The 27,186-nt window shown below is 50.6% G+C and overlaps 2 protein-coding genes across 4 annotated transcripts in view; both read right to left on the bottom strand.

Moving 5' to 3' along the window:
• Positions 1-621: 621 nt before the first annotated feature.
• On the bottom strand, positions 622-2,065 carry TMEM217B (transmembrane protein 217B). Its single transcript, XM_089333985.1, has one exon. It carries the CDS (start codon positions 1,332-1,334, stop codon positions 780-782), a length of 555 nt encoding a protein of 184 aa, XP_089190111.1. The 5' UTR covers positions 1,335-2,065; the 3' UTR covers positions 622-779.
• An 8,793-nt stretch (positions 2,066-10,858) lies between these two features.
• TMEM217 (transmembrane protein 217) overlaps positions 10,859-27,186 on the bottom strand; it is a 38,735-nt gene continuing 22,407 nt past the window's right edge. Inside the window, exons 3-4 of one of the 3 annotated variants that reach the window (XM_008262852.5) lie at positions 17,905-17,942; positions 10,859-11,909 (exon numbers count right to left, since the gene is read on the bottom strand). In XM_008262852.5, the coding sequence (XP_008261074.2) occupies positions 11,323-11,909; positions 17,905-17,942 (625 nt within the window). In that variant the 3' untranslated portion in view covers positions 10,859-11,322. Of the gene's footprint in view, positions 11,910-17,904; positions 17,943-20,358; positions 20,499-27,186 lie in introns of those variants that run through there. The other 2 variants (XM_070074129.2, XR_016234625.1) reach the window with 2 other exon arrangements.

The raw sequence follows: 27,186 nt of genomic DNA, 5'->3' as shown, positions 1-27,186 counted from the left end.
CAGCGGATGGAAATCTCTCTCTCTCTCTCTCTTTGCCTTTCAAATAAAATAGAAAAAATAAATAAACTAGTGGTTCTCAAGTGGGGGCAGTTTTGCCCTGTAGGGGACATTGGTGAGGTCTGGAGATGTTTTTGGTTGTCACAACGTGGGGAGGTGGGGGAACGTCAGTCACATCCTACGTGTGCAGCCCAGCCCCCAGCAGACAGAGCCGCCTGGTGCAGAGTGCCCATCACGCATCAGTGGAGAAGTCCTGGGGCTGTCATTGCTGTATCGCTATGAGCTGGTCTGAGGACCTGCTTTCTGAAACATGGGCAGGAAGCAGAGGGACGCCTGGAGCCGGAAAGAGGGCGCAGGGAAGGCGCCGGGTGCATCTCCTGAGCACCGCGCCTGCCACCCACACCAGCCACCAGTGGCTACACCAAACGAAGTGGACTAAAGTCTAAAATCCCGTCCCTGGGTGGCCGTGGCCCAGTAGCCACAGACACGGGATGTGGCCGTCAGCATAGGAAGTCCTGCAGAGCTGTGCTCCTGGGGGGACAACCCACAAGGAACCAGAAAGCAAGGAAGGGAGCACCACGTGCAGCAGCCCACAAGAGACACGCGGCAGCAGGACAGCGACATCAACACAAAGGCACTTTATCACGAACACCTGAGAGGAGGCACGCGGACACACACCTGCACACTAACCCATCCATGCCCGCCGCTTGAGTCCAGGACCCCTGTGAGGCGGTGCGGGGGGGTGGGGGGAGCCCCTCCCTCTCTCTGCTGCCCGGCGCCCTTCAGTTTAACTTGCGGTACAGCATCCCCCGCCCAGCGGTCGGCCAGGAGTCCACGGTGCTGATGGAGGAGCGCCTGCGGCGGCCCACCTTGCCCATGGACCCGGGGTCCTTGTAGAGAGAATACGCGTGCTTGACGATGAAGGGCAGGAGGCCGAAGTGCAGGGTCATGCGCGAGACCTGGAGCACGAGGTACAAGTAGCCCAGGCCCCTGAACTGCTCTTTGATGAGGCCGTGGGTGAGCAGGACCATGGAGAAGCTGGTGAACTCGTAGGTGAGGATCCACATGGTGTAGATGGGCAGCCCCGTGTAGACGTTCTTGTGGATGCAGTAGAGGAGGAAGCAGCCCACCAGGATGGTCATGACCGAGAAGCCCGTGCAGATGCTCTGCCGGTACAGCATGACCCAGGAGGCCAGCCTGGAGTTGGTCTCCAGGTAGATGCTGTATTTCTCTTCGTAGCCAATGTGGGTAAGCTGGTTCAGATCGAAGATGAGGAACTGGATGGTGTTGAGCACGGAGAAGAGGCCCGCTATGGAGGACCACATCCGGGCTTGCATTTCGTGCTCGTGTTAGGGGGGCTTCCTGTGGAGACAGACGCATGGCAGTTCCATGACTGGACAGCAGAGCGAGTCCAAACAAACTCCCCGCGCAGTGGTGGCCTGTGGCTGGGGACGCACAGGCTGGAGACACGGCACCTCGGCCTGGGATGACCCTAGCGTGGTTCCCGGCTCTGCTGTGCTGGCTGCAGCCTGGCTTTAAGGTGTCAGAAGGAGCTCTCCTGCTGTGTGTGTTGGGGAAGGGATTGTTGTGGGAGTCAGGAAGCTCCCGTATCTGGGATAATGATGGCGTGAGCTCTGGGCGCTGTCCGGGGAATGTGTGTCTCCCCAGACTCCCTGGTTGAAGCACAGAATCATCCTTGGCCCTGCTCTAGCGCCCCCAGCCACCTCTTCCCTCCTCTCCAGGCCCTCAGGTGCCTGTCTCGCTGGGTGAGCCCCGGGCTGGGTCGGCAGTGGTGGGAAGCGGGGAGGCCGTGCCTGCAGGACTTACTGCCCTTGCTGCTGTCTGCCGGGCACAGCTGTCTTGACAACAGGCACAGGCCCAGCAGGTGGCCTCCAGCTGCAACCTAGGTTGGACTTGAACCCTGGTGGAGGCTGGCTCCAAGCCCAAGCAGAGGCTGCTGAGGGTGTGTCTGTCAGAGGGCCCCAGGCCAGGGTCCTTCCACTGCCACCTTGCCTTCTCAGCCACTTCACAAGACTCCTCAGGAGGCCTCTCTCTTCACACACCGCGCCGGCCAGCTACCCTGTGAGGGAGAGACGAGGGCGGTCACACACGGAGGGGAAGCAGGTCTGTCCTCTGCTTGAGGGGGACAGCCAGAGGGCAGCTGGCAGCCCGCCTTATCCCCTCTCTCTCAGGCAGCCAGAGATAGGCTGCATAGCCCCCCCCACACACACACACACTGGGCCAGCCCCAAACGTGGTACAATATACGTAACACATAATGGGAGGGGCATTTGGCTCAGCGGTTGACGCTGTTTGCCATACTAGGCTTGCGTCTGGCTCTGCTCTCCAATCCAGCTCCTTGCGAAGGCTCATCCTGGGAGGCAGCAGGTGATGGCCCAAGCACTTGGGTCCCTGCCACCCACAAGGGAGACCTGGATTTGAGTTCCCAGCTCCTGCCTTTGGCCTGGCTCAGCCCTGGTTGTTTGGGGAGTGAACTAGTGGATGGGAGATTCTCTCTCTCTCTCTCACCCCCTCTGCCTTTCAAATAATTAATTAAAAAAAAAAACTCACATAAAATTAGCCATCTAATCCTTTCGAGTGCACAGTTCAGTGACATTAAGTAGATGCCTATTGTGCAACCAGAACCACCATCCGTCTCCAGGGCTTTTTCCCCAACAAAACTCTACACTCATTAACACTAAGCCCTCACGGCCCTGGTCCAGCCCCAGCCCATCCCCGGGTTACTTCGGTCCCTGAGAAGTTAACCCTTCTAGGGAACTCATGGAGTTTTAGTGGAACCCTACAGCAGTTGTCCTTTTGTCCCTGGCCTGTTTCGCTGAGTGTGCTGTTTTCAAACTGCATCCCGACTATTCTTAGACTTTGTCCCCTCCGTCTTCCCAGCCCTGTGGGACTTTGGATACACTAACCTCTCCCTGCACCCAGGCACCCTGGGGCCCCATGGTGGGAGAGGCCATGCACTCTGATACTTCCCCACCCTACCAGGCAAACCTCCCCGGTGACTTGCTGGCTGAGTAGCTTCCAAAGCAGCCACCAACCGTGGGTGCCCGCCCAGGCTGTCCAGAAATAGGATCCCAGACCACAACTGCGGGCCTTTGCTATCCATCCATGCTGCAGGGTTCAAGGCCACGTCTGTTTCCACACTCTTGCTGCCCCAGGCATGGTCTCCTCCGTCAGTACTTCTCTCCCCAGCCGCTGTATAACCCCCTGACTTCTCTTACTTAGTGAACACCTGCTGTGTCTCTGCTCTCTGCCTGCAGCTGAGGTTGGCACTGGACATATATAGACAGAAAACAAATAAGAAAACATGTGGATGAAATGTCTTCTTTTTTAATTAAGAAAAAGGAAAAGAGACTTTTCAGTGCAGTGAGGTCCATGGTGTGGAGGGAGAGGCGGCCCAGGGTCATTAAAATGCAGTCGTGAGTAGCTCCCAACCCAGGGTGGCTGTCGGGGAGGCGACAGCTGAGCTGCGCCCTAAAGAGTTAACATTCAAGTCCTAAAGCATTAGCTGGGTGGAAAAAGGAGGGACTTCCCTCTCAGCACAGGAACAACCTCCAGGCAGGCACAGGGACTGGCAAAAGCCATTTTGGTAAAGGCAGTTGTGTGGCTTGGGGGAGGGACGGGGGATGACACAGGTTGGCAGGGGACAGGGCCTTATGGCCACCGCCCAGGCAAAGGCTTCTCTGGCAGACGATGGGGAGACTAGAGCGGATTTGCAGGATGTGCATGTGCACATGGTGTCGTCTGAGTGGGAGACACATGATCTATCTGCATTAACAAATAGTCTTTCTGTGACAGGTGTCTGGTGTGGAAGCTAAGGCGCCGCCTGGGAGCCCAGCATTGTGGTGCTGCTGGCATCCAGTGTCGGAGCGCTGACATGAGTCCCAGCTGCTCCGCTTCCAATCCAGATCCCTGTTCATGCCCCTGGGAAGCAGCAGATGATGGCCCAAGTGCCCTGGTCCCTGTCATCCATGTGGGAGACCTGAATGGAGTTCTGGGCCCCTGGCTGTTGCTGGCATTTGTAGAAAGTCTCAGTGAGTGAAACCTCTTTTAAAATAAATCAAGAAAGAAATTTTAAGAGCAAATCTTCCTTTCTGCTTTTTGGGGGCATGGATCAGAAAAGGCAAGGATACAGGTAGGCAAGCAGTTTTTTTTTTTTTTTTAAGATTTATTTTATTTAATGAAGCAGAGTTATAGATAGGTATAGAAAGAGAGAGAGGTCTTCCATATGCTGGTTCATTCCCCAAATGGCCTCAGTGGTCAGAGCTGGGCCAATCTGAAGCCAAAAGCCAGGAGCTTCCTCTGGGCCTCCCTCATGGGTGCAGGGTCCCAAGGTCTTGGGCCATCTTCCCCTGCTTTCCCAGGTGGATTAGCAGGGAGCTGGACCAGAAGTGGAACAGCTGGGACTTGAACCGGCACCCATATGGGAGACTGAGGCTTTAACCCACTGCGCCACAGTGCCGACCCCGGCAGAGAAGTTGAAAGGCAGTAGAGGGTGGCAGGGGATAGGTTTGGGACTATGATAAAGGAGTCTGGTGTGAGCACTGGATACCCTTGGTGGCTCACATACTAAGCTGGAGAGTATGAACCACTTAGGATGGGTGGGGAAGATGAGGAGGAGGATGGTTTAGCAAGCGGTGGGTGCCATGGTTTGAATGTTGTGTCCATGTTGAAACTTGGAGTGTGTGTGAATATGTGTCTTTTTTTTTTTTTTTAAGATTTATTTATTTGAAACACACAGAGAGAAAGATCTTCCATCAGCTGATTTACTCCCCAAGTGACCACAGCAACCAGGCCAAAGTCAGGAGCCTGGAACTCCATCCAGGCTCCCCACGTGGGTGGAGGGGCCCAAGCCCCTGGGCCATCTTCTGTTGCTTTCCCAGGCACATTAGCAGGGAGCAGGATCGGAAGTGAAGCAGCTAGGATTCTAACCAGCACTGCTATATGGGAGCTGGGCATCCCAAGCAGTACCCTAACCCACTGTGCCTCAGTGCCCACCCCATGAGCTTGTGTCTTAAAGGATGTGGGTATTAACTGGAGGAAAAGAGAAAAAGCGGCTTTCCCTGCTGTACCACAGTGCCAGCCCCCATGTTGTTTCTCAGCCCAGGAACAACATGCAGATAGAGACCGGCATAGGCAGAAGTCATTTTGGAAGCAGCACAGTGGTGTGGCTTGAGCTGAGGGGGCGGTGACACAGGTTGGCAGGGGCCAGGCCAAGAGGGAATCCTGCGACACCCTGTCAGGCCCAAAGCCTCTACCGGCACTCCGTGGGCTCACGTCCCCGGCCCCATTCATTCTGCCACATGCTGGATTCCTTCTTCTGTGCTGTCAGTCACGTGAACAGTCTTGACATCCATGGGAAAAGTGGGTAAAGAGCCACCAAAGTGTGCTGAGCTATATTTCTCGCTCTCCTTTTTAAATACGCACTTACTTACTTGAAAGGCAGAGTCACAGAGAGGCAGAGGCAGAGAGAAAGAGAGAGTTTTCTATCTGCTGGTTCATTCCCCAGACAGCCGCAATGGCCAGAGCTGGGCCGATCTGAAGCCAGGAGCCAGGAGCTTCCTCCAGGTCTCCCATGCAGGGGCAGGGGCCCAAAGATTTGGGCCATCTTTTTTTTTAGCTAAATATGTATTTTTAAAATTTATTTTTATTTTTTATTCTTCCCCCCAAAGAAGCCTTTTATTTAAGGAATACAGACTTCATGCATTTGTAAGTACAACTTTAGGAATATAGTGATTCTTCCTACCATACCTGCCCTCCCACCCACTCTCCCACTTCTCTTCCTCCTCCCTCTCCCATTCCCAGTTCCATTCTCCACTAAGATCTATTTTCAAATAACTTTATACACAGAAGACCAACTCTAACCTCACTCTCTGCCTTTCCTTTTCTCTCGGTAACTCTTTCAAATAAATAAATAAATGTAAAAAAAAAAAAAAAGACCAACTCTATATTAAGTAGAGTTCAACAATTTACACAGAATAAAAAACAAAAAACAGGCCGGCACCGCGGCTCACTAGGCTAATCCTCCACCTGTGGTGCCGGCACACCGGGTTCTAGTCCTGGTCAGGGCGTTGGATTCTGTCCCGATTGCCTCTCTTCCAGGCCATCTCTCTGCTGTGGCCAGGGAGTGCAGTGGAGGATGGCCCAAGTGCTTGGGCCCTGCACCCCATGGGAGACCAGGATAAGCACCTGGCTCCTGCCTTCGGATCAGTGCGGTGCGCCAGCCTCAGCGTGCCGGCTGCGGCGGCCATTGGAGGGTGAACCAACAGCAAAAAAAAAGGAAGACCTTTCTCTCTGTCTCTCTCTCTCACTGTCCACTCTGCCTGTCAAAAAAAAAAAAAGAAAGAAAGAAAAAACAAAAAAACAAAACAAAGCAAACTGTTCCTCAATAGTTGAGACAAGGGCTATTCAAAGTCATTGCATCTTGAAGTTAATTTCACTTCTTTTTTATTTTTTTTCAGAAACTTAATTAACTTTAAAGAAGCACCCAAGAATAATACATCTTTTGCAAGCACTTAGACATAATTATAATACAACTCTTTGAGAAAAGAGGTCCTGCATGGGGAGTTAGTGCACAGTGACTCCTGTTCTTAATTTAACATTAACACTCTTAGGTATGACGTCACTGATCACCACTGGCTCTTGACATGAGCTGCCTAGGCTATGGAAGCCTTCTGAATCCACAAACTCCTTCAGTATTTAGACAAGGCCATAAGCAAATAGAAGTTCTCTCCTCCCTTCAGAGAAAAATATCTCCTTTGATAACCTCTTCTTTTTTACTGGGGTCTCATCCACTGAGGCTAGACCACCTTCTACTGCTTTCCCAGGCTATTAGGGAGCTGCATCAGAAGTGGAGCATCCGGGACTCCAGCCAGTGCTGATACGGGATGCTGGTACTGCAGGTGGCGGCTTTCCCTGCTGTACCACAGTGCCAGCCCCCATATTTCTCTTTTTCAAATGTAATTCCTACACCCTGGTTTGCATAGGTGTGTCTGTGAGGCATATTTTAGACAACAGCAGGATGTCATAAAGCATGCTAATGTAAAGTACAGTGAATCGGTGTATTGTTCTGCCACCCTTCACTGTTCCCTTAAGAAATAAATGAATTCATGATACATTGGCTCGTCTTTTTTCCTTTCTCTGCCTCCACCCAAGGCTGGAGTCTTTGTATTATTACCAATAGAAATACGTGACTGTACTTCCATCCAGGGCGGGGTGTCACAAGGACCAGTTTTTATCTTCCTACCTGAAAAGAAGAAATTCACAAAATACATGAGACACACTGGCTGTCTGGCAGTGAGGACATTGATCTGGGAAGCGGGATAGAGGAGGTGAAGCTGTGATCACCCCAGCTCCAGGCTTCCTGAGAGGGTCAGGCTGCAGCCCTGGGAGGCGCAGGGCTCCAGCCCAGCAAGCGCAGGGCTCAGAGTCAGGCTAGAGAGAATGCTGGGGATCTGCGGAGGGACCCCCACCCCGCCCCCTCCGGGGCATCATGGGAGAGCAGAACAAACGCCCCCCAGAGCTGCTCCAAAGGATTAGAGGTAACAATTCTTTGTGTCCAGTGCTCAGACACAGCCGGAAACAGTGTCTTTTCTCACCAGCCAGACTGGAAAACCTCATGATTCACGGGGATTTATGCAGCGACACAGGAAGGCCTCACCCCCATTGTGGGGAATGAGTGGCCCTGGGCTGAGCAGCACATCCGCCCTGCCTGACCCATGATGAAAACAGTACCTGAAAGGATCAAACTGTGTCCAGCTAAGGTAGCTGCATCCCAGAACAAAGAGCAAGCATTTATATGGGGATACAAAGATAACCAGCACCCCCAGCAGGGCAGAAAGCACACTGTCTGCCTCGGAACAAACAATTAATAGACATGCAAAGGAGCCCTACCAGGCGAAAAATCCATCAAAAGCAATCCAGAATTGACACTTTTTTTTTTTTTTTAAGATTTATTTATTTGAAAGGCAGAGTAACAGAGACAAAAGGAGAGCTGGAGAAAAAGAGAGAGAGAGTGCTTCCATCTGCTGGTTTGCTACCCAAATGGCCACAACAGCTAGAACTGGGCCAAATGGAAGCCAGGAGCCAGGAGCTCCATTTTGATCTCCCACATGGGTGGATGGGTGGCAGGGGCCCGAGTACTGGAGCCATCATCTGCTGCCTTCTCAGGTGCCTTCACAGGAAGCTGGATCAGAAGCAGAGTGGCAGGGAAGGGACTCAAATGGGCATTCTGATGTGGAATGGAGTGGCCAAACCACTGTGCCCCAACACTGGCCTGGACAAGATTGCTAAATTTGCAGACAAGGATATTAACTCAGTAATAACTGTATTCTATATATTCCAAAAACTAAGTATACATGGGCAATATAAAAACTCTAAAGATTATACACTGTGACATGTATTATTTTTTCTAGAAATGCAAGGATGGCACAAGATATAAAAAGCATCACTGGCCACTGCAAGAATGAAGGGAAAAAGTGAGCACCTCAATTGATGCAGGAAAAGCATTTGACAAAATTCAACACCTTTCATGATTAAGCAATCAGTGAGGTGGGAATTTGTTACTTCCTAACAAAGGTTTTTTGTTTGTTCGTTTGTTTTTGACAGGCAGAGTTAGACAGTGAGAGAGAGACAGAAAGGTCATCCTTCCGTTGGTTCACCCCCCAAATGGCCGCTATGACCGGTGCTGCCCTGATCCAAAGCCAGGAGCCAGGTGCTTCTCCTGGTCTCCTATGCGGGTGCAGGGTCCAAGCACTTGGGCCATCCTCCACTGCACTCCTGGGCCACAGCAGAGAGCTGGACTTGGAAGAAGAGTAACTGGGACAGAATCTGGTACCCCGACCAGGACTAGAACCCGGAGTGCTGGCACTGCAGGTGGAGGATTAGCCCAGTGAGCCGCGGCGCCAGCCCTAACAAAGGTTTTATTTCCAAAGTCCACAGCTGATCTCACACTCCATGGTGAAAGATTGATTCCTCCTTTTTTTCTTTTTTTAAAAACACTTAAATTTATTTACATTTTTATAAATGTAAAAGGGGAGAGAGAGAGAGAGAGAGATCCCATCCATTGGTTCACTCACTGAATGCCTGCAACAGCTGATACAGGGCCAGGCTGAAACCAGAGCCAGGGACTCAGTCCAGGTCTCCCACTTGGGTGGCAAGAGCCCACCTCCTCGAGTCCTCACGGCCACTTTCCAGGGTGCGTATTAGCAGGATGCTGGAAATGGGAGCAAAGCTGGAGCTTGGGCACAGGCACTTCCGTACAATATGCAGGTGTCCTAAGCATATCTTTTCTTTCTTTCTTTCTTTCTTTCTTTCTTTCTTTCTTTCTTTCTTTCTTTCTTTCTTTCTTTCTTTCTTTCTTTCTTTCTTTCTTTTCTCTCTTTAAGTTTTATTTATTTGAAAGGCAGAGAGAGAAAGAAATGTTCCATCTGTTGGTTCACTTGCCAAATGTTCACAAAAACCGGAGTTAGGGCAGGCCAAAGCCAGGATCCTGGAACTACATCTGGTGGCAGCGGCCCGAGGATTTGAGCCGTTGTCTTCTGTCTTCCGGGATGCACTAGGAGAAGCTGGGTGAGGGGGGCTGGCGCTGTGGCATAGTAGGCTAAGTGTCCACCTGTGGCGCCAGCATCTCGTCTGGGTGCCAGTGCGAGTCCCAGCTGCTACACTTCCCATCCAGCTCTCTGCTGATGGCCTGGGAGAGCAGCAGAGGATGGCAGAAGAGGCTCCTGGCTCCTGGCTTCGGATCAGCGTAGCTCCGGCCGTTGCGGCCATTTGGGGAGTGAACCAGCGGATGGAAGACCTTTCTCTCTGTCTCTCCCTCTCACTGTCTGTAACTTACCTCTCAAATAACTAAATAAAATCTTTAAAAATAATAATAAACTTGTCCCATTATACCCTTTAAATATGTGTCTGTTGTATGCCAGTTGTACCTCAAGAAAGCTGTTAAACAGAAACCCAGCATGATGTCTAATGTTGGAAACAGAGGATGCCCCCATTGTCCTGAAGTAACACCTTGACAGTGGGGACTCCATTTTGGAGCACCTGAGACTCCATCTTGAGAAAGCACTCCCTTCCCCCCACCATGAGACTCTGGTCTAGAACCATGATCTAAAACACTCGGACAATAGTAGTCTACTACATCACACCTGACAACCTCCATCACACTTGGCAGAGCATAGAAACCCCCTAGCATGATTGCTCAAGCTTGGAGCGGATAGGCTGCTCCTGGGCTAATGATAAAGATGTAATTTGTCTATGTCCTACATATGATTTAAGCCAATACCTGGATTAATGTAAGATTACAATTGAAATTGTTAAGATTGTAACTGGTATTGTCAAGATTATAATTGATACTCGCTTCACATAGGTTTTAGGTCAGCTTGACCCTGGTAACCATGTATTCCCCCTGATCCTAGCAACCATGTATTCCCCTCCCAATTTTGTGGTTTTTGCCTTTAAAAACCCTGTTGCTTTGGGCTTCAGGCTCGAGAGTTCTTTAGGGCACGAGCCCACTCTCCACCTCTGGCAATGAAAGACCTTCAAATTTTTATCAGTGTGTGGTGCTCCTCTGTTTGCCGTCGCTCAGGTACAACAGTCCCCCACCCCAGCCGGAAGTGCACTGACAGTTCTGTTGAGCTGTGACACCATGTGCTCAAACGCTGTCTTGGGTGGGTGGCTTACTGACTCCTCACAGTCCTCAAGGTCACACCTCCATCCATATGTATTTTCTGTGTGCCCCTGTAGTGTGCAGCACGGTGACAAACAGAGAAGTCTGAATTACTCCTGAATCACTGACTGCCTTGGGTCCTTCTGACGCATCTGAGACGGGCAGAACTCAAGACAAAGGCTTGAAAATGATTTATTTTTTAGTCTTTCTCTTATTTGGAATGTAGCAGAGAAGACATAGGGGGAAAACCACAGCACAAACCCACCGCGAGACCAGCCGGAGCCTTCATTCAACAGAAATCTGAGCCACGGGATGGATTTGTCCCCGTCAGGGTTCCGTGTAAGACGGCTGTGGTGTGGAGGCTGGCGAAGCAAAGGGGCTGCACCCTGCTCCCCCGCCCTCCTCCTCTTGAGGCAATTGGCGGGACTGACCTAAGAGCCAGGCTAGCTCCCTGACAGAGTCCTCCAGTGGAACACCCTCAGGGAGCAGGGTCCTACTCACAGCTGCTGCCTGCATTCCCCGGACAGAGTGGCAAGAGGCTCACAAAACCGAGCACCCCCACCCCCACCCCACCAAAGGGAAGAACACGGAGCGGGCCCCGCGGAGCCTGAGGCGGCCTGGCCTCCGGGCGGGCGGGCGGCGCTAGTCCTTGTAGTGGTGGATGAAGCTGATGATCTTGGACTTGCGGCGCGGGGCCTCTCCGCCCCCCATGGAGATGCGTCTGTTGTAGTAAAGGATGTTGCCCTGGCTCTGGGTTTTGTAGATGATGTGCGCGTAGGCGATGACGTAGAACACCCAGAAGCAGTGCATGAAGGCGCGCGACACCAAGCCGAACCAGCGCAAGACTCTGACCTCCGTGGGGCTGAGGTCGGTGTTGGTGAGCACTTGGATGATGATGTTGACGGTTTCGTAGAAGAGGATCCAGATGACGTAGGTCATCAGGCCCCTGTAGAGCTGGATGTACACGGAGTACAGCAGGAAGACGCTGACGAGGATGGTGAAGGCCGACAGGTAGAAGACGATCTTCCAGCTGTGGCAGATGATGAACTCGTTGATGGCGTCGTCTGCGCTGTCCTGGGGGCCGGTCTTCAAGCAGTTGTGGTTCCCCAGGTGCTTCTCTTCGAAGATGAGGTACATTTTGGTGGCCATGATAGTGAAGACGCCCGACAGCACGGTGCCCATTTTGGCCGTCATCCCGCACCAGCGCAGCGGCTTCGTGCTGAACCCTGCTGCGGAGACAGAACAGGAGAGGCGCGGGAGGTTGCGGGGAGCAATGCCTCGGTCCCCACGTGCGGTCTGAGGGACGACGGAGGGAGAGAGAGATGGAAGCCCGGACACGGCAGCGTGTGGAAGACAGGGGACTGTTCAAAGTGGCCTGGGGAGAGGGTGGACGGCGGGCTCGGTCTGGGGCTGGAGCTCTGAGCGGGTGAAGAAAAGCGTTGGCTCTGAGCCTTGGCCACACCTTAGGGTCACTGAAGCCCCTGTGCCCAGCTCCCACCGCACCAACGGGAACATTCTCCTGGTGGCACCCAGGCAGCAGTGTTGTTCAAAACCTCCTCAGAATTCTCAGGTACATCCAGTGTTGGAAAACACTGTTAGAAAAGCGGAATTCAGAAACTGGCACTGTGGCCTAGGGGGTAAAGCCACCGCCTGCAGTGCCGGCGGCATCCTATAGGGACGCCGGTTCAAGTCCAGCTGTTCCACTTCCAATCCAGCTCTCTGCTATGGCCTGGGAAAGCAGTAGAAGATGGCCCAAGTGCTTGGGCCCCTGCACCCTTGTGGGAGACCCAGAAGAAGCTCCTGGTTCCTGGCTTGAGATGGGCGCAGCTCAGCCATTGCAGCCATCTGGGGAGTGAACCAGGGGATGGGAGTCCTAGTTCTCTCTCTTTACCTCTCCTCTCACTCTGTGTAACTCTTTCAAATAAATAAATAAATCTTAAAAAAAAAATAAAGAAAGAAAGAAAGAAAGAAAAGAGGATTTTAGGGGCCAGCGCTGTGGTGTAGTGGGTTAAGCCACTGCCTGCAGTGCCAGCATCCCATACAGGCCCCGGTTGGAGACCCAGCTGCTCCACTTCCCATCCATCCATTGCTGGATCATATGGTAGTTCTGTTTTTAGTTTTTGGAGGAACCTCAAGACTGTTTTCTATAAAGGCCGTACTAACTTACATTCTCACAAACTGCATGAGAGTTACCCATCCCACTCTCCTCATCCTCACCATCATTTGTTACTTTGTCTTTTTGTTAATATCCATTCTAACAGAGATGAAACAATCCCTCATTGTGGTTTTGATGTGTATTTCACTGATGATTAAGAACATTGAGCATTTTTTCATATTCTTGTGATCCGTTGGTATATCCTCAAGAAAAGTCTGTTTGAGTCATTTGTTCATTTTATTATTTGCTTTTTCTTATTCTGAGTTGTTGAGTTCCTTATATATTCATTTTTAAAAAAGATTTATTTGTTAATTTGAAAGTCAGAGTTAAACCAAGAGAGAAGTTACACCAAGAGAGAAAGTCTTCCATCTGCTGGCTCACTCCCTGTATGGCTGCAACAGGGACTGGGTCAGGTTGAAGCCAGGAGCCTGGAACTCTATCTGGGTCTCCCACATGGGTAGCAGGGGCCCAAGTATTTGCGCCATCTGCTGCTTCTCAGGCACACTAGCAGGGAGCTGGCTCAGAAGTGGAGCAGCCTGGACATGCACCTGCACTCTGATACAGGATGTGGCATTGCAAGTGGCGGCCTAACCCACTGTGCCACGTCGGTCCTCTCCTGCTGTTTTTAGAATCCTCTGTCTTGTATTTTCATCAGTTTGACTCTAATACTCTTTCTTTGAGACAATATTTTTGGTTGCATCAATTAGGGGTCTTCTGGGCTTCCTGGACCCGGATGTCTATATTTTCTCCCAAATTTGGAAAGATCTTGGCAATTGTTTGAAGAAGTTTTTCTATGACTTTTCCTTCTCTTTCTCTTTTGGAACACTTGTAATGGGACTATTTCCTCACTTTGTGGTGTCCCATAAGTCCCAAAAGCCTTCTTCACTCCTTTTAATTTATATTGTCTGACTGGGGGCCGGTGCCATGGCGCAGTAGGTTAATCCTCCGCCTGCGGCACCGGCATCCCATATGGGCGCCAGTTCTAGTCCCAGCTCCTCCTCTTCCCATCTAGTTCTCTGCTATGGCCTGGGAAAGCAGTAGGAGATGGCCCAAGTCCTTGGGCCCCTGCACCTGTATGAGAGACCGGGAGGAAGCACCTGGCTCCTGGCTCCTGGCTTCGGATTGGCACAGCTCCGGCAGTTGTAGCCATTTGGGGAGTGAACCAATGGATGGAAGACTTTTCTCTTCGTCTCCCTCTCATTGTCTGTAACTCTACCTCTCAAATAAATAAATAAAATCTTTTTTAAAAATGCCAAAAGAAAATTTATATTGTCTGGCTGGATATTTCAAAAGACCTGACATCAAGCTCAGAAATTCCTTCTTCTGCCTGCTCAGTTCTGCTGAGGCTCTCAACTGTGTTTTTGCTCACTATTTTTTTTTAAAGATTTACTTATTTATTTGAAAGGCAGAGTTAGAAAGAGAGAGAGAGATAAGAAGAGAGGTCTTCCTCTGGGTCTCCCACATGGGTGCAGGGGCCCAAGCACTTGGGGCATCCTCTGGCTTTCTCAGGAGCATCAGCAGGGAGTTGGATGGGAAGTAGAGCAGCCGGGACCTGAAACAGCGCCCATATGGGATGCCGGTGTCGCAAGCTGTGGCTTTACCCACTATGCCACAATGCCATCCCCCAGCTATATTTTAAATTTCATTTAGTGATTTCTTGGAAACTGAATTGAAGTGGAACAGCCACCAAGTGGTGGCTTAACGCTGGCCCTATGCTGGTTCTTTCTGATGCTCTGTGTTTACTGAATTTCTCATTCATTTCATTAATTGCTTTCATAGTCTTGTTGAATTCTCTGTCTGTATTCTCTTGTAACTTATTACATTTTGTAGAAGTAATTCTTTTATTTGCCAGGCCAAGTGTCTATTTACATTACTTTGTGGTTTATTGCTGGAGCTGCTGGGTTTCTTTGGAGGCATTATGTTACCTTTCTTCATGCTTCTGTGTCCCTAAGATGGTTTTTGTGCATCTGGTGGGTCAGTGGCTTCTACCAGTTTTATCGGGTGGCTTTTGTAGCAGAAGACTTTCCTCCTGGTGCTGTGTCCTAGGCAGTTGGCTGGGTGTGCTGTGCAGGCTTTGGGGGCTGGGTGGGGGCTTTGGTGGAGTGGCTGTGCACCTGCTTCTGCTGTAATCAGTTGAGTGAGATCACAGGGGTCTTCCTCGCTGAGGCTGCCGGGCTTGCAGGACTGCACTGCTCCCCTGGGTGGGGCGCGTTCACTGGGAGTTGGTGCATGTGCCTGCTCACCTGCTTTCTGAGCTGAGATCGTAGGGGCAGGGCGGGCCTCTGCTTTTCGGGGCCTCGCTAGGCCAAGCTCCTGAGAGTGGGCTGGGTGGTGGCCTCTTGGGGGCCATGGAGGGTTGGATGGGGCCACCCAGTTGCCTTAGTAGGCCAAGACACTTGGGCACAGCTGCTCATCTGCTTCTCTGGGCTTCCGTGGGTCAAGTGGCTTGGGGCTGGTGGCCTGATTGTTGCACAGGGCTGAGGGTGTGTGGGCAGGGCCACCTGCCTGCTTCCTGGGGCCAAAGCAGGATGGGGCTGCCTGCTGGGTATTTCCAGGTCAGTGAGAGGGTGGATGCTGCTTCCTGAGGCCAAGGGCAGGTGGGCAGGGCTGCCTGGCTGCTTTCAGCGCGGGAGGAGGAAGGGCAGGGCCTCCCGGCTATTTTCTGGGGGCCTCTGCGGCATGATTCATGACTCAGGCTGTGCCACTCACATTCTCCCCAGCACCATGGCAGGGTGGGTTCTCCTGACTGTTGCACAGGGCTGGGTCCATGGAGCTGCTGGGAGCAGCTGCCCAGCTGCTTCTTTGGACCCTGGGTGGATGGACTCAAGATGGGGCCATGCAGCGAGAACTTGGGTGAGGGATGGCACCACATGGGCTGGACTCTTTCTCCCCACACTGGCCCCAGGATCCATGAAGGCCCGGGTTCTTTGGTGTCTGGTGTGAGTGGGGATTGCCGGGGCCTCCTGCTTATTCTCTTCCAGTTGAATGAAGCCCTTCTTGGCTCAGGATCGATCTTTTTTTTTTTAAAGATTTATTTATTTATTTGAAAGTCAGAGTTACACAGAGAGAGGAGGGGCAGAGAGAGAGAGAGAGAGATCTTCCATTCACTGGTTTACTCTGGCTGAAGCTACGCTAATCCAAAGCCAGGAGCCAGGAGCTTCTTCTGGGTCTCCCACATGGGTGCAGGGGCCCAAGGACTTGGGCCATCCTCCACTGCCTTCCTGGGCCACAGCAGAGGGCTGGACTGGAAGAGGAGCAGCTGGGACTAGAACCTGGCACCTATATGGGATGCCGGCGCTTCAGGCCAGGGCATTAACCCGCTGTGCCACAGCACCGGGCCCCAGGCTCGATCTTGAGATCTTGAGAGATGGAGCTAGAAGATGCTGAGTGCTTAGTTCCCTCTGTATGAGACCATTGTGGGTCTATGTGCTCTGCAGTGTAGACTGTGCTCACTTTGTCTGCCCTGCTCCCCAGTGCCTATGGTTCTCTGTGCTGTGCTGCCAAGGTTGGGAAATGGAATTATATTTTAACTGTATGAAGCACTGTCAACCTAGGAGTCCATGTCCAGATAAAATGTTTTTCTTTCTTTCTTTTTTTCAAGATAGACTCCTTTCTATCAGGGAATAGAACATTTCTTTTTCTTTTTTTTTTTTTTTAAGATTTATTTATGTATTTGAAAGGGGGGGTAATTTTCTTTTTTTTTTCATTTTTTGACAGGCAGAGTGGACAGTGAGAGAGAGACAGAGAGAAAGGTCTTCCTTTGCCATTGGTTCACCCTCCAATGGCCGCCGCGGTCGGCGCGCTGTGGCCAGCGCACCGCGCTGATCCGATGGCAGGAGCCAGGAGCCAGGTGCTTTTCCTGGTCTCCCATGGGGTGCAGGGCCCAAGCACCTGGGCCATCCTCCACTGCACTCCCTGGCCACAGCAGAGGGCTGGCCTGGAAGAGGGGCAACCGGGACAGAATCCGGCGCCCCGACCGGGACTAGAACTCGGTGTGCTGGCGCCACTAGGCGGAGGATTAGCCTAGTGAGCCGTGGCGCCGGCGGGGGGGGGGGGGTAATTTTCCACCTGCTAGTTCACTCCCCAGGTGGCCACAATGGCCAGGGCTGAGCCAGGCTGAAGCCAGAAGCCAGGAGCTTCCTCTGGATCTCCAAGTGGGTGGCAGGGGCCCAAGCACTTGGACCATCTTCTGGTGCTTTTCCTAAGCCATTAACAGGGAGCTGGATCAGAAGTAGAGCAGCCAGCGCCCATATGGGATGCCAGCATCACAGGCAGCTGCTTTACCTACTATACAATGCTGGCCCCTAAAATATTTTTCAAGATTGAGAGCACCCAGTGTGGTACCCTTTTTTATAGAATTTAGAAATAAGTAAAATCAAATAGCATACTGCTGGACTGTTATTTAAGGCAGTTTTTTGGTTACTACCATGACTGACTTACGATGACAAGAGGTTTATTTAGCTCACAGTTCTGGAAGTTCAGGCTTTGATGAAGGCCCCACGGGTATGGGAGAACAGGAGTAGAGGAACGCATGGTGACCCAGGAAGCCCAGAGGGTGGGTGGGCTCAGACTCAGGCTTTGATAACAGCCCTCTCGGGAGAACTCCCTCATCCATACAAGAACTACCTTACAAGGGCACAACCCAAGACCTGAAGGCCAGGCCCCACCTCCTCAGGAGTCTACCGCCTCTGAGCTGTGCCCCTGGGGATCAAGCCTTTAATACAGGGATCCTTGGGGAACAGCCAACTTAATATTCAAACCATAGCAGTCATACATAACATGTGGGAAAGACTTTATGTAAAAAGTCAAGGTACAACAGACACACAGTTTGGGTTAGTAGGTGCCTGGAAGTGCAGGGGCCAGGGGTACGGCAGGGGCATGGAGAGGAGTGGGTTGGGCAAGGGAGTCACAAGAGTTAAAGTTTAAAACAGGCAAACAAACCAGTTCATAAAGCATGTTTAATGATGATTGCTTGGTATGACCCTGGATGATGAGTAATCCAGTTCTGTACACGTGGGTTCACAAAGGGAAAACCTGGGTGGAATAAGACATGTAATCTAGTCTCCTACCTGCAGCATAGTTGCCATATTCACTGCTGCTCATCCACCTGCAACAGATAGAAGACTTCCTCTTACTATTCTTGAGAAGCTCACACAGATTCTGGGCTCCTGTCAGTTGTGTATCTCTGGTTAAGACTGATCACTTTCTCCCAGCACCCATTTCCCCTGCATATTTTTAGTTTTGGCCAGACACATGGCCACCCAGCTAATAACTGTGAGGAGCTTCCAAGAGTTCATGGAAAAATTGAATTAATAGATAATGTGGGGGGCCGGCAATGTGGCATAGCAGGTTAACACCATGGCCTGAATCGCCGGCATAACATATGGGCACAGGTTCTAGTTTTGGCTGCTCCACTTCCAATCCAGCTCTCTGCTATGGCCTGGGAAAACAGTAGAAGATGGCCCAAGGCCTTGGGCCCCTGCACCCATGTGGGAGACCCGGAAGGAGCTCCTGGCTCCTGGCTTTGGATTGGCGCAGTTCTGGCCATTGTAGCCAATTGGGGAGTGAACCATCAGATGGAAGACCTCTCTCTCTCTCTCTCTCTGCCTCTCCTATCTCTGTGTAACTCTGACTTTCAAATAAAGAAATAAATCTTTAAAAAAAAGATAATGTGGGTGGCAGGTGTTTGGTGCAGTAGCTAAGATACTGTTTTGTGATGCCTGCGTTCCTTATCAGAGTGCTTGGGTTTGAATCCCTGCTCTGCTTCCAGTCCAACTTTCTGCTAATGTGCACCTGGGGAGGCAGTAGGTGATGGCTCAAGTTCTTGGTCCTTGCCACCAATGTGGAAGACCTGGATTGAGTTCCAGGCTGCTAGCTTCAGCCTGGTCCAGCCCTGGCTGTTGCAGGCTTTTGGGAGAGTGAAGCAATGTATGGAAGACCTCCAATCCATCTCTGTCTTCCTCTCTCTCTCTCTCTCTCTCTCTCTCTCTCTATGTTATTCTACCTTTCAAAAAAATATAAATTTGCATTTCCACTCTTTAAAATGAAAAATTTCCATGGAAAACACATTTAAAAAATAATGCATGGGGGCCAGTGCTGTGGTATAGTAGGCTAAGCCCCCGCCTGTGGTGCTGGCATCCCATATGGTTGCTAGTTCATATCCCAGGTGCTCCTCTTCTGATCCAGCTCTCTGCCATGGCCTGGGAAAGCAGTAGGATGGCCCAAGTTCTTGGGCCCCTGCACCCATGTGGGAGACCCAGATGAAGCTCTTGGTTCCTGGCTTCGGATCGGCCCAGCTCTGGCCGATGCGTCCATTTGGGGAGTGAACCAGCAGATGGAAGACCTTTCTCTCTGTCTCTCCCTCTCTCTGTCTGTAACTCTACCTGTCAGAGAAATAAATCTTAAAAAACAAAAAGCAAAAAAACTCTAGCAATGACCCATGACTGATTAGGGATTTGCCATTTCAGCAAAAGCTTCTAAGTCTGGGTCAAAGGTCAGGTCTGGGGGAGGGCATGGTGCAGCGGGTTAGGCCACATCCCATATCAGAATGCTGATTCGAGCTCCCCCACTTCTGATCCACTTTCCTGCTAATGCTCCTGGGAGGCAGAAGATGATAGCCCAAATGTTTGGGTTCCTGCTGCTCATGTGGGAAACCTGTATGGAGTTCCAGCCTCCTGGCTTCAGCCAGGCCCTGTCCCAGCTGCTACAGGCATTTGGGGAGTAAGCCACAAGATGGAAGGCCTCTCTCTCTCACTTTGCTTAAAAAAAAATCAGTTCTGAGGCTGGTGTTTTGGCATGTCAGGTAAAGCTGCCACCTGCAACAGAGGTATTCCATATGGGCATGGGTTCATGTCCTGCCTGCTCCCTGCTAATGTCCAGAGGAAAGCAAAAGAAGACAGCCCAAGTGCTAGGGCACTTGTCACCCACATGGGAGACCCAGATGAAGCTCCTAACTCCTGGCTTCAGCCTGTCCTAATACTGGCTGTTGCAGCCATCTGGGGAGTGAACCAGAAGATGGAAGATCTCTCTTTCTCTCTCTCTCTCTTTCTCTCTAACTCTGGCTTTCAAAACAAATAAATAAATCTTTTAAAAAAAATGAATTCTGTTCATGGCTATGCAATGGGAAGGAAGAAAGGGAGAAAGTGTCAGCACTCCTAATTCTTCCATGAGCAAGTACAGGCAGCCATCACTTCTGCTGACACCCCATTGGTCACGTGATCACATCAACCTGCAGGAAAAGCTGGGAAATGTATGAGGGAGCTGCAGAAAGCTGGTGGAAATGGAATTGAACAGCAAGTTTATTTTGGTACAAAAAGCACTGAAACCCATGCATTATTTTTAAAAGATTTTTATTTACTTAAGAGGCAGAGTTACAAAGAGAGGGAGAGAGGGAGAGGTCTTCCATCTGATGGTTCACTCCCAAGTAGCCACAATAGCTGGAGCTGAGCCAATCTGAAGCCAGGAGCCAGGAGCTTCTTCTGGGTCTCCCACATGGGTGCAGGGGCCCAAGGACTTGGGCCATCTTCCATTGCTTTCCCAGGCCATTGCAGAGAACTGGGTCGTAAGTGGAGCAGCTGGGATTCGAACTGGCACCCATATGGGATGCTGGCGCAGCAGGTGGAGGCTTAGCCCACTACGCCACAGCACCAGCCCCGGGTCATTGCTACTTGACAGAGAAATAAAAGATAGTGGTCATAAATAAGCTACTATCTTTTGGGGTTTCTGTATTCCTACTTGTGACTCAAAATCTTGGCGTTGGTTCATTTGTTTTCCCGGTAGAATGAGCTCTCCCTCAAGTTATGTATGAAGTCAATAGAGAATTATTCCTTAATTTAACAAATTAAAATATTTGCCGCTCATGATGTATCAGTCAAATGAAATGAGGTAACAGTAATCATGATAATGATAGGGAGCAGGTATTTAGCTTAGCAGTTAAGACAGCCTCATCCCACGCTGGGGGATTCAGCTCCTGACCCCAGCTTCCTACCAAGACAGACTCCAGGCAGTAGCAGTGATGGCTTATACAGTTGGGTCCCTGACACCCAATGGGGGCACCTGAATTGAATTCCAGGCTCCTGGCTTTGGCCTGGCCCATCCCAGTCATTGTGGGCACCTGGGAACTGAAGCAACAGATGGGAACTCTGTCTCAGTTTCTTTCTCTTTCTACTTCTCAGGGAAATAAATACATAAATATTTAGAAATAATGATGAGGCCAATATTGTGGTGCAGTGGGTTAAGCCACTGACTGAGACAGTGGCATCCCATACTGGAGTGCTGATTTGAGTCCTAACTGTTCTGCTTCTGATACAGCTTCTTGCTAATGTATCTGGGAAGGCAGCGGATCATAAGCCACGCACTCAGATCCCTGCCACCCATGTGGGAGACCTGGATGGAGTTCCTGGTTGCTGGCTGCAGCCTCGTCTAGACATGACTGTTGTGACTATTTGCATCTCTCTCTCTCTCTCTCTCTCTCTCTCTCTCTCTCTCTCACTCTGCCTTTCAGATAAATAAATACATCTTTAAGCAATAATGATAATAATAAGCATTTACTAAAAGCTTCCTTTGTGCCAGGCATGTGTTAAGGTTTCACAAGTCTTCTCAATATAGCTATATACTATAACAGAATGCATTTTTTATATTTCAATTTTTATTTACCTTCATTTTATTTGAAAAGAGAGGGACAGAGAGAGAGAGAGAGAGAGAGATCTTCCATCCATTGGTTTACCCCCAAAATGCATGCAACAGTCAAGGCTGAGCCAGGCTGAAGCCAAGAGCCCAGTACTCAATCCAGGTCTCCCATGGGGGTGGGAGGGACCCAAGAACTTGAACCATCATTTGATGCTTCCCAGTTGCACAATAACAGGATGGTGGATTGGAAGGGAGGAGCCGGGATTGCAGCCAGGCAATATGAAAGAGATGTAGGAGCCCCAAGTGGCAAGTTAACCACTGCGCCAAACACCCACCTGGAACTGGATGAACCTATTTTCTCATTGATGGTGGTGAGGGAAGGGGATAGACTTGCATTACTTATGCACTCAGATATAGATTTTTTTTTTTACCTGCCAAGGGAGTAATCTTCCATAGTTACTGACAAACACTCAGAAGTCAGCTCCAACTGGACCTGAGTGGAGCACTCCAGGCCTGTGGGAGGCCATTCGGTTAACTTGCTGATTTTGAAGAATGCGACTCATTTCCCAAGCAACTTTCAATTTTACTGCAACTTCCCTTGATCATGTTGTCCCTTGGCTCACCCTAAGTGAAAGGCACATGTAGATTTAGTTTCTAGCCGTTTCCCTTGATTTGCTCTGTAAATTTGCTGACTTGCCTGTTGCAGCTGTGACAGATTAGTCACGTGTTGCCTGACTCTTGCCAGCCTTCTGGAGTCACCTACACCAGCGGAGACGTGACACAGTCTTCTGGGGCCACCATCGCATTCGCAGCCCATCGTCAACGGAGACATGGTCATGCTGCACGTGACGTACACAGACAGGGAGGGTCGGAAGCACTGGTTGCCACCACAGTCACCTGCTTCCTCTGCCCCGAGGCTCCCAGGGTGGAGATCGAGCTGCCCGGGGCTGGGGGGGGGGGGGCACACTCGTCCTGGGAAGAATCTGCTGCCAGGCGCTCAGGTCGGCTGAATTCCACTCCTTTGAGTGATGGGACTGAGGTCCCCGCTTCCGTGCCGGCTGTTGGTGAGGGGCTGCCTCTGCCGCTCCAGGCGCCCTGCCAGCCCCGGCAGGTGTGTGGGCTTCAGCTCCTTCCTCCTGTACACCCAGAGCCTACAGCGGTGCATACTCTGTATGCTGGGAGTCTCCTCTTTGCCTCCTTGGAGAAAGTCCTTCTTCAGAATGGGTTCACGTGGTTAGTAGAGTGGACCCACTGGGATGGCCCACAGATCTCTTTGCCTCTGGGTCCTGAACTAGATCCATAAAGTCCCTCTGCCGTGCTCACAGTTGTCATCCAGAGGACAAAGATCACGGGGGCTGTGAGCGGTTGAGTTGTGACCCTCAAAAAATTCAGATGCCCAACCGCCGCCCCGTTCCTCAGAATGCAACTGCATTTGGAAATAGGGTCTTTAAAGAGGCAGTTAAATTAAAGTTAGGCTATTAGTGTCAGCCCTAATCTAACCTGACTGGTGTCTTAGAAGAAGAGCAGATTAGGACACAGACACACCCCAGATGACCGCGTGAGGAATCAGGGAGGTGGAGACAGATGACTGCGTGAGGAATCAGGGAGGTGGAGACAGCTGTCTACACCCCACGGAGGGGGCCTCAGAAGAAGCCACTTCATCTGACACTTGATCTCAGCCTCCAGAATTGTGGGAAAATTATCATATCTGTTGTTTAAACCACTCGGTGTGGGGCCAGCATTGGGTGCAATGGCTAAGATACTGCTTGGGTGGCTGGTGCCATGGTGCACTAGGTTAATCCTCCACCTGCGGCGCCGGCATCCCATATGGGTGCAGATTCTAGTCCCGGTTGCTCCTCTTCCGGTCTGGCTCCTCTTCCGGTCTGGCTCTCTGCTGTGGCCCGGGAGGGCAGTGGAGGATGGCCCAAGTGCTTGGGCCCTGCACCCGCATGGCAGACCAGGAGGAAGCACCTGGCTCCTGGCTTCGGATCGGCACAGCTCCGGCCATTGCGGCCATCTGGGGAGTGAACCAATGGAGGGAAGACCTTTCTCTCTGTCTCTCTCACTGTCTGTAACTCTACCTGTCAAATAAATAAATAAAATCTTAAAAAAAAAAAAAAAGATACTGCTTGGGATCCTTGCAGTACATATCATGGAGTGCCTGGCACAACCAATGGATGGAAAATCTCTGTCTCTGTTTCAAAAAAAAAATTTTTTTTTTTAAAAAGCCACCTGTGTGTCTTAAAAAAATAACCCACTTAGTTTGTGATCTGTTGTTAAGTTAGCCCTAGAGAACACATACACGTTGCTAGAATTCTGTCCACCATAGTTGGGAATAGTCTTTTAGCCCTTCTTTGGACCAAACTAAGTTGCCTATAGATAACTGGGCAATTTTGGGCAATTTTCTTACAAAAACTAATGTCACCATTTGAACTTCTCATTTAGTTTAAAAAAGATATTTTAGTAATTAATCTCTTTGAAATTCAAACAGCCAAATAATACAATTAAAATTTTTTTAAAATGTTACTTATTTGAGAGGCAGAGGCAAAGGGACAGAGACAGACAGACGACAGAGAGAGCAAGCGAGCACCACTGGTGCACTCACCAAGTGTCTGAAACAGTTGGTACTGGGCTGGGCTGAAGCTGGGAACAGGGAATTCAGCCCAGGTCTCCCGTGCGGGAGGAAGAACCCAATCACTTGAGCCATCACCACTGCCTCCCAGGGTCTGATTGGCACAAAGCTGGAGTCAGGAGTGAGAGACAGGTATAGAACCCAGGTACTCTGATGTCTCAATTACTGGACATCCTAGATGCTAGGGTCACTCACCCTTACAAAGATTTCTTTCTTAAATTAGGCTGTAGGATTAAACCAAATTATTTCAAGAACATAATCGAGTAATTTTCAGTAAACTCCATCCATTTGATTTTTTTTTTTGAAATCTACAGACATCTTATACTCGTGGGTGCTTGGTCTTTGATACATTATTTTTTCCAACATGGAGAGGCCAGATGCATTTTGTTTTCAGGAGGTGAGGCTTCTCTGTTCCTGGATTTTCTTACCACTGGGTTATTCCTCCTCAGCCCCCTGCCCTTCAGATCGTGTAGTCCTTTCTGATTGTGTAGCTTATAGATTACACTTGATGTTAGCCAAAAGGCCGAGAAGCGATGTGTAGCTTTTATATTACAAAAAACAAGGGGCCAGCACTTCGGCACATCGGGGTAAGCCATGGCCTGTGGCACCGGCATCCCATATGGGCACCAGTCCAAGTCCTGGCTGCTCTACTTTTGATCTAGCTCCATGCTAATGTGCTTTGGAAAGCAGCAGAAAATGACTCAAGTCCCGGACTCCTGCTACCCATGTGGGAGACCCAGAAGAAGCTCCTGGCTCCTTGCTTTGACCTGGTCCAGCCCTGGCTATTGGAGTCATTTGGGGAGTGAACCAGCAGATGGAAGATCTCTGTCTCTCCTGTTCTGTGTGTGTGTGTGTGTGTGTGTGTGTAACTCTGCCTTTCAAATAAATGAATACAATGGAAGGAAGAGAGGGAGGGAGGGAGGGAGGGAGGAGGAAGGAAACATGATAGGCTTTCAGTCCCTAGCCAGGTGAAATTAGCATCTCCAGCAGTGAGACCATGCAGAACTCCCAAGCCTAATGAACATAATTATTGGCCTCCTCCATACCTGAAACTGGGCAGCTGAGTAAAGCTACAGAAAAAGGCACCCTATGTGTTATGTGGCACTTTCTTTTTCTTTTTTTTTTTTTTTTTTTTTTTTTTTTAAGATTTTGTTTACTTACTTGAAAGGCAGAGTTAGAGAGAGAGAGGGAGAGACAGAGAAAGGTCTTCCATCTGCTGGTTCATCCCCCAAATGGCCGCAATAGCTGGAGCTAGGTTGACCTGAAGCCAGGAGCCAGGAGCTTCTTCTGGGTCTCCCACGTGGGTGCAGGGGTCCAAGCACTTGGGCCATCTTCTACTGATTTCCCAGGCCATAGCAGAAAGCAGAATCAGAAGTGGAGCAGCTGGGTCTCGAACCGGCGCCCATATGGAATGCCAGCACTACAGGTGGCTACACATGCCGGCCCCCACAACATTTTGAACTATTTGAAGTTAAAAATACCTGCCTTCATCCAACTGTGCAGCAACTCCTAATTCTGGTATCACAAGACACCATGCACTGAGGGTGTTTCTTTCTGTTCTGGGGGCTGGCACATCCCAGATCCAAGGGTCAGTGTCGCTCCCCCACTCGCGGAGGAATGACAAGACACCGGACCCTGTGCTGTTCTCTTTTCCCGGCCCTTCCTGGGTTTGCCTCCGCCCCCGCCCCCGCTTCTGCAGAGTAGTGGCACACCGCCGGCCGGCTCTCTCAGGGGTTCCTCAGATGTTCCTCCTGCATGTTGTCTCTCTCCTCCTTTATAGTCCTCTACCAATCCCAACTCTGCTGCTGTTCTCTCCCCACGCGCTGAGCACGCTGCTCTCCTCCAATCAGGAGCAGGATCAGCTCCTGCAGCTTGTTAGTCGAATTGATAAGGCAGCTGTGTGAAGTTGTTTACTCCCTCTCAGCGCCATATGGTGGGAGATCAGATGCATAGAGTTAGTCTTAGCAGTTCCAGTAGTTTAGTCTAGTCTCGGTTGCTCCCCACAGGTCAGCACCAGTGCCCACTGAGGGCTGCTCTCTGCTGCTGGGCTGGAGTCTCGTTGCTGGATCCTCGTGTGGCAGAAAGCGAGTTCCCTGCCGTCCAGTGACCCATTCATGAGGATGGAACCTTCACAACTTAATCACCCCCAAAAGGACCTGCCTCTTCATAAGGACTTTTTTTTAAAGATTGATTTATTGGAAAGGCAAAGTTACAGACTTTGCAGAGGCAGAGAGAGAGAAAACTTCCATCTGCTGGTTCACTCCTCAGATGGCTGCAATGGCTGGAGCTGCACTGATCTGAAGCCAGGGGCCAGGAGCTTCCTCCAGTCAGGTCTCCCGTGTGGGTGCAGGGGCCCAAGCACTTGGGCCATCTTCCACTGCTTTCCCAGGCCACACCAGAGAGCTGGATTGGAAGAGGAGCAGCCAGGACTTGAACCGGCACCCACATGGCTTTACCCACTATGCCACAGCGCCAGCCCCAATACCGCCTCTTGAAAAGGATTAAATCTCAGCACCTGAATTGCTCATAAACCCTTTCCAACCATAGCAATCTCATCACTCAGACTTGTACATTAACTGTTTATACTAGAATACAAAATCTGATTATTATAACAAGACACTGTAAGAATGAAGTTGAGTTTTATCTGTCCACCCACACTGGTGGGGAATGCCAGCCCACAGGCTGTATAAGGTCTGTGAAATTACATGGTCTGGGGGCCGGCACTGTGGCACACTGGGTTAACACCCTGGCCTGAAGCTCTGGCATCCCATATGGACGCCGGTTCTAGTCCCGGCTGCTCCTCTTCCAATCCAGCTCTCTGCTATGGCCTGGGAAAGCAGTAGAAGATGGCCCAAGGCCTTGGGCCCCTGCACCTGCGTGGGAGACCCGGAAGAAGCTCCTGGCATTGGATTGGCGCAGCTCCGGCCATTGTGGCCATCTGGGGAGTGAACCATCGGATGGAAGACCTCTTTCTCTCTCTGTCTGCCTCTCCTCTCTCTCTCTCTACCTCTGATTTTCAAATAAATAAATAAATCTTTTTTTAAAAAAGAAATTACATGGTTTGGCTCTGCTGAGGCAGCTGCAGGTGGGA

This window comes from Oryctolagus cuniculus, chromosome 5, assembly GCF_051225735.1.
Source record: "Oryctolagus cuniculus isolate XC-2025 breed Fujian yellow rabbit chromosome 5, ASM5122573v1, whole genome shotgun sequence".
Taxonomy (NCBI): Eukaryota; Metazoa; Chordata; class Mammalia; order Lagomorpha; family Leporidae; genus Oryctolagus; species Oryctolagus cuniculus.
Note: the sequence above shows the minus strand (reverse complement) of the source record. Positions and strands in the feature narration are given on the sequence as shown.